The 13,532-nt window shown below is 40.5% G+C and overlaps 1 protein-coding gene across 1 annotated transcript; it reads left to right on the top strand.

Moving 5' to 3' along the window:
• Positions 1-3,752: 3,752 nt before the first annotated feature.
• Positions 3,753-4,706, top strand: LOC121451871 (olfactory receptor 13C3). The gene has a single exon (XM_041657666.1). The coding sequence runs from the start codon at positions 3,753-3,755 to the stop codon at positions 4,704-4,706; it is 954 nt and encodes a 317-aa protein (XP_041513600.1).
• Positions 4,707-13,532: the final 8,826 nt, after the last annotated feature.

Below are 13,532 nucleotides of genomic sequence, written 5' to 3'. Positions count from 1 at the left end.
CCTTGGGAGCTCAGTCCAGTGCTCCAGTGTGGGTCTCTGTCTCTGTCTCCATCCATCACCAGATGAAGGTTCGCTCCCACACTTTGGAGTTTGCCCGCTGTACATCTGCTGCCCATTCCCAAAGTCACAAGGGCTGGGGCACATGATTTCCCTCTTAGGTGTTAGTTCAGCTACGATACACTTTCAGCTGCACTTAATTGGGTATGTGGGACACTGTCCCTATCGCATAAGAAGTTTCTCTATCCCAGATCCACTCACTCCCAACTTTAAATTGCTTTGGGATTTGGGGAACAATTATAATAGCTGTTGTATAATAAATATTTATTCTGACAAATCTATAGAATCTGGAATATTTTCTGAACCTTCAGAACAGTGAAGTTAATTTCTATAAAAATGTAACTGGTCCCTATAAGGGGGTGGAAATCCATCACTATAAGGGTGAGTCGATTAGAGTCTTTTTGTAATTAAAGGCGTTAGCCATCATGTATTTATAATACAAACGGCCTGAAGCCATATAGGAAGTAATTTATTTTCACAAATACTTCTGTGAATCATTACTTTATATTGCAATTTTTACATATGTTAATCTTTAAAGAAACTTTACACATTATTTTGTTTTTTGTTACAATGCACAATATGTGGAAAGGAGTAAGGTGTTTTTATGGCATTTCCAAAATGAGGAAAAAGGTAAGACAATGAAAGGGAGCCTCAAACCAAGGCTATGATTCTAGTCTGAGTACTCCTTCTTGATGTTAAACCTATTTCATATGTGTATCAATGAGTGTCGGCTGACCCCTGTTACCACCAGAGCTTAAAGCTGAGATTATCTAGTTAAGACTGTAACTTGTTAGGACTAACAGAAGCTGAAAAATAAGTCTGTTGCAGGCCAAAAATCTGGGCACATTAAGTTGCCCTGGACTTAACTCTATAAATGGTGCAGGTCTAGAAAGTAAACGTTGATGTGTTCAGCTAAAACCCTGCACTGTGTTTGATTTAGGAGTAAAGGTCTGAGCAAGAGAGTCAAGCTCCTCCCTCCTGACACCTCTCTCATGGAGGAGTGAACCTACTTGGAGTACCAGGATCAGAAGAGAAGCAAGACAGCAAGACAGGCTTGGTTCTTGGTGGATCTGAGTATTTCAAGGAATTTCATTCAGCCAAGGAGGGGAAGTCTGAGAGAGTGACAGGAGAAGCCATTTAGGTCATCTAAGATGAGTCATCATTGCATTTGTCTGGATGAAGAAGGTGGGCTTCCTAGGAGTGGCCTCCCACATAATGTGACTGTGTGTACAGCCATATGTCTTGGTGAGTTAACCCATCTTTGTCCTTTGTCATTTCTCTGGTCTGGAATGATCTTTCTGCTCATGTCTAACAGCCCTTGAGCAATTTCTGAAATTTATTTTCGGAGAAATTTGATTTATGAGGTGCTATTGGATAAGTGTAAAATCATTGTCCCCTTTCTCTTAGGCACTTTTTTTTTTTTTCGAGACAGGGTTTCTCCGTAGCTTTTGGTTCCTGTCCTGGAACTAGCTCTTGTAGACCAGGCTGGCCTCGAACTCACAGAGATCCGCCTGCCTCTGCCTCCCGAGTGCTGGGATTAAAGGCATGCACCACCACCGCCCGGCTTCTTAGGCACTTTTTAAGCATTAGAGCTGACTCACCGTTATGACTCATTTCTAGATGCATCTTGTTAACCACTTTCTGTTGTGCACAATACAACTTCTATAGACATCTTATTGGCACCAGTTGGGTAAGAGTATTGTTATCCATCTGACTGGCTTAAAGAACTGCTTCTAGCATTCCATCTCTGTTTCTGTCTCTATCCCTGTTCCTGTATCTGTCTCTCCCCCTCTCTCCCTTTCTCATCCTGTCCTCCCCATCTCTTTCCTTCTCTACTCCCTCTTCCTCTTCTGCTGCTCTGTTCTTAAACTGAATAAATATTACTAATTTCTAATAATTATATAAATTACTAATTACTAATCTCTTTTGGACCACTTTATTTTTATTTCTAAGATTGCCATTAAATATTTTTCTCTTCAATGTTTAAATTGTTGAATACTGTTAAGATTAATCCATTGCAAAGGGCAGTCCTACTTAGTGGAATGTCTGACTAATAGTATTTCCTTAGTAATCTTCTGAGTTACTAACACGCAACGTATGTCACATATGCTGGAATTCTCAGAACTACTCATCCACTCAGGGCTGCTACTTATGATTGTTTACTGGAGTCAAACCCAGTGGTGATTACAGAAGGAGCGATTTTATCATCTAGTCGGCAGCCAGGGGAAGTTCCACTGATTCAATAGCTCAAGTCTTCTAATTAAATATTTTTGTTAGAAGTCTCATAATATCGCATAATGTTAGGGTTAAGGGATAGCCGAAGTTAGGTTACAAGCTGACATATTTTTGTTTTCTATTGATAAACCCTCAACCAAAAGTAGTTCCAAGTTCCTACGACGTTAGAGGCTTTCTATGGCCCCCTTTTACTTCTTTCCTAGATCTGTTTGCCATAACACCCTCACAGAGACAGATTTATATAAAATGGATATCCAGGTGATCTGACTTCTAACTGGCTCAGCTTCTCACATTACATTTGCCTATCTTCCTTTCTTTTCCAAACTCATCTGATCCTTTTCATGTGTCTAGATCCAGAACATCCAAAAGGTTTCCCTTGATGATTTATATCTCATAAACATCAACTTTCTTGGTAAATGTATAATTTGGACCTAAGACACAGTATATAAGCATCCATAATATATCTTTATATGTATTTTTTGTATTATAAATTGAATTGTCAACCTCATAATGGCAATGCCTTCTATTATTCTTTCATTTACTCTTATTGTGTTTGGAATGAGATTGGCTTTAGGGTAATCTAGTAACAATATTCTAAGAACATTATTGCAGTTTGATACAAATCGAATCTTTATTTTAAACTGTCTTTTAATTTTTTAGTATTTAGTATCAGGTAGATTTGAAGTTGTCTGTAAAATGCAAGAGAATTATTGTTCTTGAATCTCTGAAGGTTGCTATACCAATCTAATATTAAAACAAAAGGAAATAGATTTGAGTCAGAAACAAACCATAAACATTTAATCCACCAACTCTGTTCACTTATGTCTTACATTATTGCTAATGTTAAGTTGACTTTAACAAGTAAATCAGCAAGATGAACTCTCTGATGCTAAATTTTAACTTATACCACTTTACTTATCTTGTAAATAAATGTTGATAAAATACACCATTAAAAGAGCTAATACTGCTTGCTACTTCAGGCACAGAAAGAAATATTATTTAAAAAAATCAAAGTTGCTATAGGATTTTTTACTGTTGTCAATCACTGACTTATATCCCATTGGTTTTCCTTTTATGAGTAGACTTTTGGCTTTGTGTGTCTTCTTCATTGCTTACCTAGCAGGGCAGATGAAATTAAGAAATCAGGTGTGTGGTGGGTAATTATCCAGGGATGTTGGAAGCATACACTTGGGAATGTATACTCAACAACAGAAAGCATTGCTTTTGAATGTGTATTTGCTATTGACAGCCATATGTTGGCAATAGGCATGTGTACTTTCAAGATGCCCAATTTCACTATATTTTAATAACAGATTATTGAGGGTATCAATGAGGGAGATTCAGAAATGAGCTCTTTCTAATACATGAAAAATGATTTTTCAGGTACTTTGTCCCACTTGTATTCGGGCATTGGATTTATTTCAGGGTAGGTCTTCTAATGATGGCTGAAAGTGGAGGGCATGGATGAAAATAACCGGACGTTTGTTTCCGAATTCCTTCTTTTGGGTCTTTCTGGATACCCAAGGACCGAGATCATGTACTTTGCTCTTGTTCTGGCTATGTACCTAGTGATTCTAACAGGCAATGGTGTTCTGATCACAGCAAGCATCTTTGATTCCCGTCTCCACACACCCATGTACTTCTTCCTGGGCAACCTCTCTTTCCTGGATATCTGTTACACAACTTCCTCTGTTCCCTCAACACTGGTGAGCCTAATCTCAAAGAAAAGAAACATTTCCTTCTATGGTTGTGCAGTGCAGATGTTCTTTGGATTTGCAATGGGTTCGACAGAATGTTTGCTTCTTGGCATGATGGCTTTTGATCGATATGTGGCCATCTGCAACCCTCTGAGATACTCTATCATCATGAGCAAAGGAGTGTATATATCAATGGCATCTGTATCATGGTTCTCTGGTGGGATCAATTCACTTGTGCAAACATCCCTTGCCATGCGGTTGCCTTTCTGTGGAAACAATGTTATTAATCATTTTACATGTGAGGTCTTAGCTGTCCTCAAGCTAGCATGCGCTGATATATCTCTCAACATCATTACCATGGTGATATCAAATATGGCCTTCCTGGTTCTTCCACTACTGCTTATCTTTTTCTCCTACATGTTCATCCTCCACACCATCTTGAGAATGAACTCAGCTAGAGGGAGACGCAAGGCCTTTTCTACCTGCTCAGCCCACCTGACTGTGGTGGTCATATTTTATGGTACCATATTTTCTATGTATGCAAAACCCAAGTCCCAAGATCCGACTGGGGAAGACAAGTTCCAGACTTCAGATAAGATCATTTCATTATTTTATGGAGTAGTTACCCCCATGCTGAACCCAATCATCTATAGCTTGAGGAATAAGGATGTGAAAGCTGCTGTAAAATACATATTGAAACAAAAGTACATTCAATAAGATGCCAGCAAACACAGGCTTTGTGTGACAAGTACAAGATTGGATCAGGGGTAAATCTGTGAGAACAATATAATTTTTATTTATTTATTTTGAAAAACATCTTGGCTACTTGGTTATACACCCAGAGATGGAAGGTAAGTCCCTACTGTTGAAGACACTATGTGCTTCAGAAACAGGGCACAGAAACCCCTGGGTTGAAACTGACCTGGGGGAAGGGAGGGAGATGACTAACAGTACTACTCAGTTGTGATGCCTATTAACCATTTCAACACCAGCATGCCTAATCACTATAGGGGTGTAATAGTAGCATACACACCTTGGTGGTTACCAACTACCTAATTGGACTTAAGACCCATTCAGCAAAAGGGTGACCCATCCCTGGTTCTAGAAACCAACTAGAACTACTACTCAGTGCTAATTAAATTATAGTTATCAAGGAGAATCTACAACCACCAGTTTAATAAACCAGCATAATCTCCAACAACGATCTATAACATTTGTCCTTGTGTCCACGATAAATGTAGTTGCCACTTTTTACTAGGGGAACTTTTCTTTTGAAAGAAATGGACACCAGCACAGAAATTCACAACCAAACAATATGCAGAGTTTTGGAGCTCAGTCCCATTGGATGTATCTACCCAACACTCACACTTAAGGCTCAGGGAACACTGCCAAGAGGCGGCTGAAAGATTGTGAGAACCAGAGGATCAGGGACTTTGCTGTGAGACTGTGTCTTCTAGTAACATCAGAAGCTGCATCCATAGAGTCTCAATACCATAACTGCCCAGATGTGAGCTTAACAAAGAGGTCAGCAACAAACATGCCAAACTGCACAAAGAAGAGCTCACCAGGCCTCAACCCTTCACAAAGAGCTACAAGCAACTCAGTAAATCTGGGAGTGGGAGAGGTAGCCCTCCTCAGGGAAGAGCACACCACTTGGTTGCAAGGTCTGAATGGTCATCCCTGAAAACATAATACAGGTAGCATTATATGAGTCAAACAGGTTATGTTTAGCATTGTATGTATATAAATATGTATATATGCATATACTAATAATTACTAAAAAGGCCATGAATTGAAAGAGAGGGAGTAGGGATATATGGGAGGGTTTGAAGGGAAGAAATGGAAGAGAGAAATGTTATAATTCAATTATAATCTCAACAAAGAAAATAAGAAGAGAAATATTGGCTAGGGAAAGATGTTTTCATCCTTTTCCTTTGTTAGTCATGCTCAACTCGATTTACCGACGACTATAGTTTGCTTCAAACTGGTCTTCCAACAGGTCTTGATCTCCCAAATACTATGAATCCCGTTATAATTCTATCATTTATGATGTCTGAAGTATGTGCTTCCAGTGGGCCGCATGGAAACACGGAGGAATGACTACATCCAAACTCAGGTAGCAGAGAGACCAGTGTACAAATGTTTCTATTCCAGAAAGTATGGTCAACTTTTAGTTAGGTTAGTAATTCAGTCAAAGCCATAGTTAAATTGCTAGTGACAATCAAATAAGGTTCCTAGCAGCATTGGAAGTTTTGATAAGTTGGAAAACACAACTACTGGGGCCAGTGTCCTAGTACATTCTATTTCAAGAGTGAAGTTCAGATGAGGACTCATGGTTCTTGCTTCCATTCTATTCTTTCTTTTTATCTTTTATTGATTCTTTGTGGATTTAACATTATACCTCTTGATATCTTTCATCTCCCCATCTCTTTACAACACCTCCAAGATAAAACAAAATAAAATTTAAAGAAAAGAAAAAAATGAAAAAGAAAAATTTCATCGTGGAAGCTGCAGTGTGGCACAGTGAGCCACAGAGTGTCCCCTTTAGCTTATACATCTTTACTTGCAAGTGTTCATTGTAATGAATCATTTGTCTGATCAGAAGCCTCTGGTTTCTGTTGCGTTCTCAATATTGAGCCCTAACTGGGACTCCTCTGGAGTATCCTGTTGTTGTCCTGTGTCATGGAGATCCTGCAGCTTTGGGTCTATAGGGTTGGCCCCTTCACAAGCTCCAACAGATCATAAATGAGGTGGGCCATCTCACAGCCCTGTTTTTGAGCCTGGGTTGTTCCTGGGTTTGTCAGCTCACCAGGTTTTCCTCATCCTCACCGTCAGGATGAGCTCTCCAGCAGTGCCCTGTTAGCTTACCCTATGTACCAAGCAGAAAGGGGCAAGACCCTCCTGCTCTCACACCTGGCTCACCCACACCTATACCGCCAGGGTCAGTTCTATTACATTGCCCAGAGGAGGTGCAGGAGTCATTCTCCTGAGAGCTGCAGCTAGTGAGAGGCAGGGCCAGCTCTCTTGCTCTCGAGTGGTCAGCTCCTGCCTGCGGTAGGTTATGAGTGATGAGGGGAAAGGGGGAAGTAATTATCCCCTCCCCAAACCACCACACGTCAGACAAGTATTAGGGCTAGCTCTCCTAAGCTCAAACTCTTGGGAACAGCTCACCTGAGCCCCTACCAGCAGGGACAGCTCTACTGTGCTGTCTGAGTGAGGCACAAGGCCTGTTCTCTTGAGTGCTGTAGTTGGTGATGTGCTGGACCAGTTCTCCCATGCACATGACCTCAGGGTCAACTCTTCCTCCTGCTGCAGGTGGTGAGGGGGGTAGCATCTCTCCTGTGTTCATGCCACCCTATGGCAGATGGGGCAGCAGATCTCCCATGCTCACATCCAGACTCATGTGTGTCCCAGTCACCATGGTCAGCATTACTGTGATGCTGAGGCTAGATACAGGGTCTATTTTCCCAAGTGTTGCAGTTGGTGAGGGGCTGGATCAGCTCTTCTCTTTGCCACAGGTGACCAAGGGCAAGTGGGGAGAGCAGTTACTATTTTTAACACATCTTTTATTCATAGCTATTAATTACCAGATAAATGCCCTTAGTTCCCACTCCATTAATATCAATCACACCTTCCAGGTGCACATCGAGATGAAGAGATTAGGCCTGAGATGAAATGAGGATGTGCGGATAGTGGTGGGAGGAGTTTCTGTACTGCCCCTGGGAGATAATACAACCTTAAAACTCAAACCAAGGCAGGAGGTCCTGAAAGAGAGCCTCTTAAGATGCAGAGAGTTTGGGAGGAAGCACCGGCATCAGGTTTGATGGGTCGAAGCTTGCTGAGATCTCAAGGACTCAGACTGGCAGACGAACTAGTCTAGAAGACACGTAAAGTTGGATATCCTTAGCCGAAAATAAACAGAAATGCTCCCCCCCCCCGATCTCCCTGGGATCTTCTTACAGGCTCAGGGAGAATGATTAAAAGCAGGGAGTGAGTAGGGAGATAAAATCAGTTATCAATATTTTCAGATGAGTTGAAATTCCAAAATAAATCCAGTATGAGTTTGTCCTTCCCTGTAGACAGCTCCTCTAGAAGAGCAGTCTGAGCGCAGGGTGAACTTGGGCCACACCACCCGGGTTCACCAACAGCTCTTTGCTCATTGTGAATGGTGGGCTTTGAACTTATTCTCCCGCGTAGTTTTCTCTTTCCTATTTGGCGGCCTCACTCCACATCTCTGCTCAATTAGTTCACTCTTTGCTAAGCTAACCTCCAGGTGGTTCAGGTTGGTACCTAAATGGTTTGCTCCTAAATTCTGTCCTGCTCCTGTCACTCTAGAGATAGAATTTTGTTCTATAGATGCTTCTGGCTGGACCCCAATGACACATTTCTGTCATAGCCCTTACGCTGCACAGATTCCTGTTTCATTCTTTCTAATCCTTTATCTTTAATTTCGCTAATAAAAATTATTTCATGTATTTACCTGTTATTTACATGGGAGAGTACTTGCACAATGAAGTGTATGGAGGTGAGAGGACAATTGGCACAGGTTGCTTCTTTCCTACCAGTCTGTAGGTGGTGGGGGTCAAGCTCAGGACATCTGCGTTGGCAGGGGTTCCTTTTCTAACTGAGATCTTGATGGTCCAACTCTAACTTTTGACTATTACAGGACTTTAAGCACATGAAAACGTTATTTTTATTGGTTGGGCCAACTGCTCCCACCTCCCTTTAGGTTTTGCCACATTATCAAAAATGTCACCAAGTTATGCACAGGCTTGTATCAGGTGGAACTCACCCCACTTCCTCTTTTCGTTTTTAAATATTTATTTAATCATGTATTTTTTATGCCTGCTAGTGCTCTGTCTTCATCCCCACCAGAAGAGGGAGTCAGATCCTATTAGGGCCACCTATTATAATCACATGAGCCAGCATTCTGAGAGTTGAACTCAGGACCTCTGGAAGACCGTCAAGGGCTCTTAACTGCTGAGCCATCTCTCCAGCCCTCACCCTACTTCCTCTTAAACTGTGTTTTATAACCCCAAATGTAAGAATCTCTGAGTGGACAGTTGTAAAAATTGTAAAGATGTCTAAGTGCCCAGTGACCAAAAGTTGATCAAAGTCAAACATGAATGAATATGAAGTGTTTGTGGTAGCTTTGTGTTTCTCATTATATGAAGTCTCTGTGCTTTTGTGCCAAACACAAAACATGCATACTTTTCACGAAGCACGTCATCCCACCACAGAACGCCAGTAAACAAGCATATTGTACACTGTGAACTGCAATGTTTTTATTTTCACAGATTTTTATTTCCCTGTTGGTGCCGAGTCCCAAGCTGCTTAAAGAAAGGAGAGACCCAAGCTGGAATGAAGAGGGGAGAGACCCGACACAGACACACAGATGCACACAGGGAAGTAGGATCAGGTGGTACTGCTCCCACTACTGCCCCGCCTGGAAACTACAGCGCTGGCTAGCTAGTCTCTGTAGAAAGTCTTACACAAGCAGTCTCAGGCTGGAAACAGCCCTGCGAGGAAGCTGTAGTCTTCCCTACAGTGATCCATCCTTCGTAAACTCAGGCTCGGACTCTGAGGAGACTTTTGCCACCCTCTTCAGCCTGTCACACACGGTAAACTTTTTTCCAATTGTCTCCTAGGTCAGGAGTCCTGGTTCCTCGACATAGCTGTGCCCATGTAAACAATATTCATTTACTCAGGACTAACTCACTCCGGGTTTTCTTCACTCTGTCTGTTTTAGAAACGTGATGGCTAAATTATAGGGAACAAAGACCGTAAATATTTCCTCCTGTCCCTGCTCAGCATGTAAATACCAGATTACTAGATCTTTTGGTTAAGTCATGTTAAAATATTTAATTTTAAAATTGTGGTTTGGTTGCTGACTTGAGTTGCATAAAAAAGAAAAATTCTAAAAAGAGTGTTGGCTTAATTTTAAGAGAGATTTCCAACAATTTTTATTTATTAAAGATTTCTGTCTCTTCCCCGCCACCACCTCCCATTTCCCTCCCCCTCCCCCAATGAAGTCCCCCCCCCCCTCAGCCCGAAAAGCAATCAGGGTTCCCTGTCCTGTGGGAAGTCCAAGGAACCCCCACCTCCATCCAGGTCTAGTAAGTTGAGCATCCAAACTGCCTAGGCTCCCACAAAGCCAGTGCATGCAGTAGGATCAGAAACCCATTGCCATTGTTCTTGAGTTCTCAGTAGTCCTCATTGTCCGCTATGTTCCAACAATTTTTAAATGGACCTAAAATACTTCTGCTATTTTTAATGTACATTTTCAAGTCAGTGTTCTTACGATTGATGATTATAAATTCAAAATATCAACCAAGTCTGAACAATGTCGAATCTATATCCTTCGATATCAAATGTTCAGTCAAGATTTAATTCTTTCTGTAAAAACAAGCAAGGACATTCCATCTCACTAGCATAGAATTTTTAAAGCTCAAATAAAAATATATTTATATCAAATAATTGTTGAAATATAAATTTCTATATGATTTAGCAGTAAATGAATACTTGTATATTTATTTTATATACTTATATATCTGGTATCATGAGTGGAAAATATTGAAGGTATGTTGGAAGACAGCATCTGTCAAAATATCACTTTGGTGAGCGTGAGTGGGTGCCAGATGGCTTGATTTAGCTGAGCATGCTTCTGTTACTCAATGATTAGAAAATATACAGATTCATTAATAAATTCATCTTTCAAAAAAATCGAGTATGTCTAACAGTTTAAAATATATTTAATTTTGATTCATTCATCAATAGTTTTTGAAGTTCCAAGAATATAAAAAGGTTGTAATTATAGCCATACCCTAATGATGTCATTTTTAGCATTTCTGTTACTGGCTATGAATCATGTAGCCACTGTGTTTGTGTATTTATCAATAGGAGAATGATGATGGCTTGGAGATAATTTTAAAAATTACATAGTGCATGTTTTATAGCATAAATTCTAAGAATTGATAAGAACAGCTCAAAAAGATGAACCTCAGTTATCCTCATAAGTTTCATATTATCTATTTTCAACATGATTTTGAAAGTTCTTTAAATATATAAGAAATTCTTTTAATTAAAAGTTTTAATACAATATATTTTCATTTTATATCTCCCTTTCATAATGTCTATAAGGTCTTTCCCACCTCCTTCCCATCCAACTTCATATTCTTTCTTTCTTTCTCTCAAAAGAAAACCTCGAAGAAATAAAAAATCAAAACAGACAAAAAAGGTAAGAAAATATCTTTTTTTTGTTTTGTCTTCATTATGTAATTTTACTTTCTTTTAAATTTATTTATTTATTAAAGATTTCTGCCTCCTCCCCGCCAACGCCTCCCATTTCACTCCCCCTCCCCCGGTCAAGTCCCCCTCCCTCATCAGCTCGAAGAGCAATCAGGGTTGGCTGACCTGTGGGAAGTCCAAGGACCACCCACCTCCATCCAGGTCTAGTAAGGTGAGCATCCAAACTGCCTAGGCTCCCCCAAAGCCAGTACGTGCAGTAGGATCAAAAACCCATTGCCATTGTTCTTGAGTTCTCAGTAGTTCTCAATGTCTGCTATGTTCAGCAAGTCCGGTTTTATCCCATGCTTTTTCAGACCCAGGCCAGCTGGCCTTAGTGGGTTCCCGATAGAACATCCCCATTGTCTCAGTGTGTGGGTGCACCCCTCGCGGTCCTGAGTTCCTTGCTTGTGCTCTCTCTCCTTCTGCTCCTGATTCAAAGCAAAAACAATTCTAATTACATACAAACACACAAACATGTATGTTTTCTCCCCTTCCATCTCTGCTCATATGTTTGTATATGTATATATGTGTGTGAATATATGTACATACACACATATATGCTTGTACATGCTTATAAATTTGTATAAGCATGCATACCGAAAAAACAACAAACATTTTCATATTTATTTTTAAATATTCTTTGGAAGTGTTCATTTTGAAACATTGAACTAAAGGGTCAAAATTATAGGAGCTGGGGTGATGACTCAGTAGGTAAGAGCACTTATTCCTCATATATAAGGCCATGAATCCATGGCCACACAAACCTGTAATGAAGACACTTGAGGAGGGGGAGACAGTGGAACTATTGGGACTTGCAGCTCCCAGAAGGGCTCCAGGTTCAGTGAGAAACCCTGTCTTAAAGAAAGATGGCAGAGAGTGATAGAAGAGGGTACTCAATATTCTCTGACTTCCGTATGTGCATGGGAGTGTACATCTACTCATATGTATTCAAAGACACCAGAATCACTTGTGCACCGCGCATGCACAAACACAGACAGAAAGACACATGCCCCTCAAAATAAGAACATTAAAGCCCTATTGCAGATTGTAAAGCTTAAAAATCACCAGAACCCGGTCAGTATTCCTTTGCTCAATTCACTTATTTTCTGATGATCTTGAGGCCAATACTGGTCATAATCATATTACATATGACTCTTGTGTTGTGTAAATAATTATACAGCAATGCATAATAGATTGCCTCAGTAGATGTAAGTGTGTATTACTGTATAGTAAGCCACACACATCTACATGCTAAAGCAGTGGAAGGCGGCGCCAGGGCAAGGACACCTGAGCTATGTAAACTACAGAGTGTCTCATTCCAGCGTACTGCTGCTGTGAGATAGTGATCTAGGCTGTATGCTGATGGATTTTCTAAATTTCAAGACAGGCCTGACTTTCAAAGTAAACATTTCACACATGTTTATCATTAGGCCTTATACAGAACACATGAGACACTGTAATATGTACTCACATGGAGCTTCAACAAAGATTTAAGACATGACTGTTGAGGATAAAGACATTTCAGGACCAGAGGGAAAATCAGGAACCAGCTCAGCCTTCCCCCAAGCCAATTTTGAGCAACTGTGTTTTGGAATGTTTCTTCCAGTGTTGGCTTGTATGACAGTTGTATTATACAATTACTATTCATGTACTAAGTGTAGGCTTTGGACCTCAAATGTCAGTTTTCTCAGAATGCTGTTGGAGGCCCAAATATTCTGTCTGAGCATGCAGAAGAGCTACCTATAGGTTCGTTTATGAAACCAGCAACACTTTGCTATTCTATCTTACTTGATTAACAACACTTTGCTATTCTATCACCTTGATTATCCTCCTGGGAGTTGGTCTGTTAGGTTCAGTCAGATGTTTGATTCATACACTTGGCAACAATGTAAGAATGGCCAATATTTCCCCCTTTACACTCAGTTATATAAAGTAGTGTTGGATACATACAAGCATATAGGTTTACGTTACCCATATTTTTGTGGGTGAGAATGTATCTGGTGAGTCTGTGATACATTACAGCCCATGGCTGAATATCACATGAAGTGTCTTAATTAGATGATTAGCACTCCAATTATATAACACTCCTGTTCTAGGACCCAGTAATGTTAGCAGCAATTAACTTCATTTGCCAGGTGTGTGTCTCTCAGTCAAGGATCACCAGTACTCACCCGAAACACAGACGATCAGCCAGGGTCATCCACTTGCCTGCTTTTGCCTTTTCTGGATCCTCACAGTGGGCATCTGGTAGCTGCT

Source organism: Microtus oregoni, unplaced genomic scaffold, assembly GCF_018167655.1.
Source record: "Microtus oregoni isolate MIOR12 unplaced genomic scaffold, Mior012 000008F_ref0000371, whole genome shotgun sequence".
In the NCBI taxonomy this organism is placed as follows: Eukaryota; Metazoa; Chordata; class Mammalia; order Rodentia; family Cricetidae; genus Microtus; species Microtus oregoni.
The sequence above is the reverse complement of the archived record's forward strand: the minus strand, read 5'-3'. Positions and strand labels throughout refer to the sequence as shown.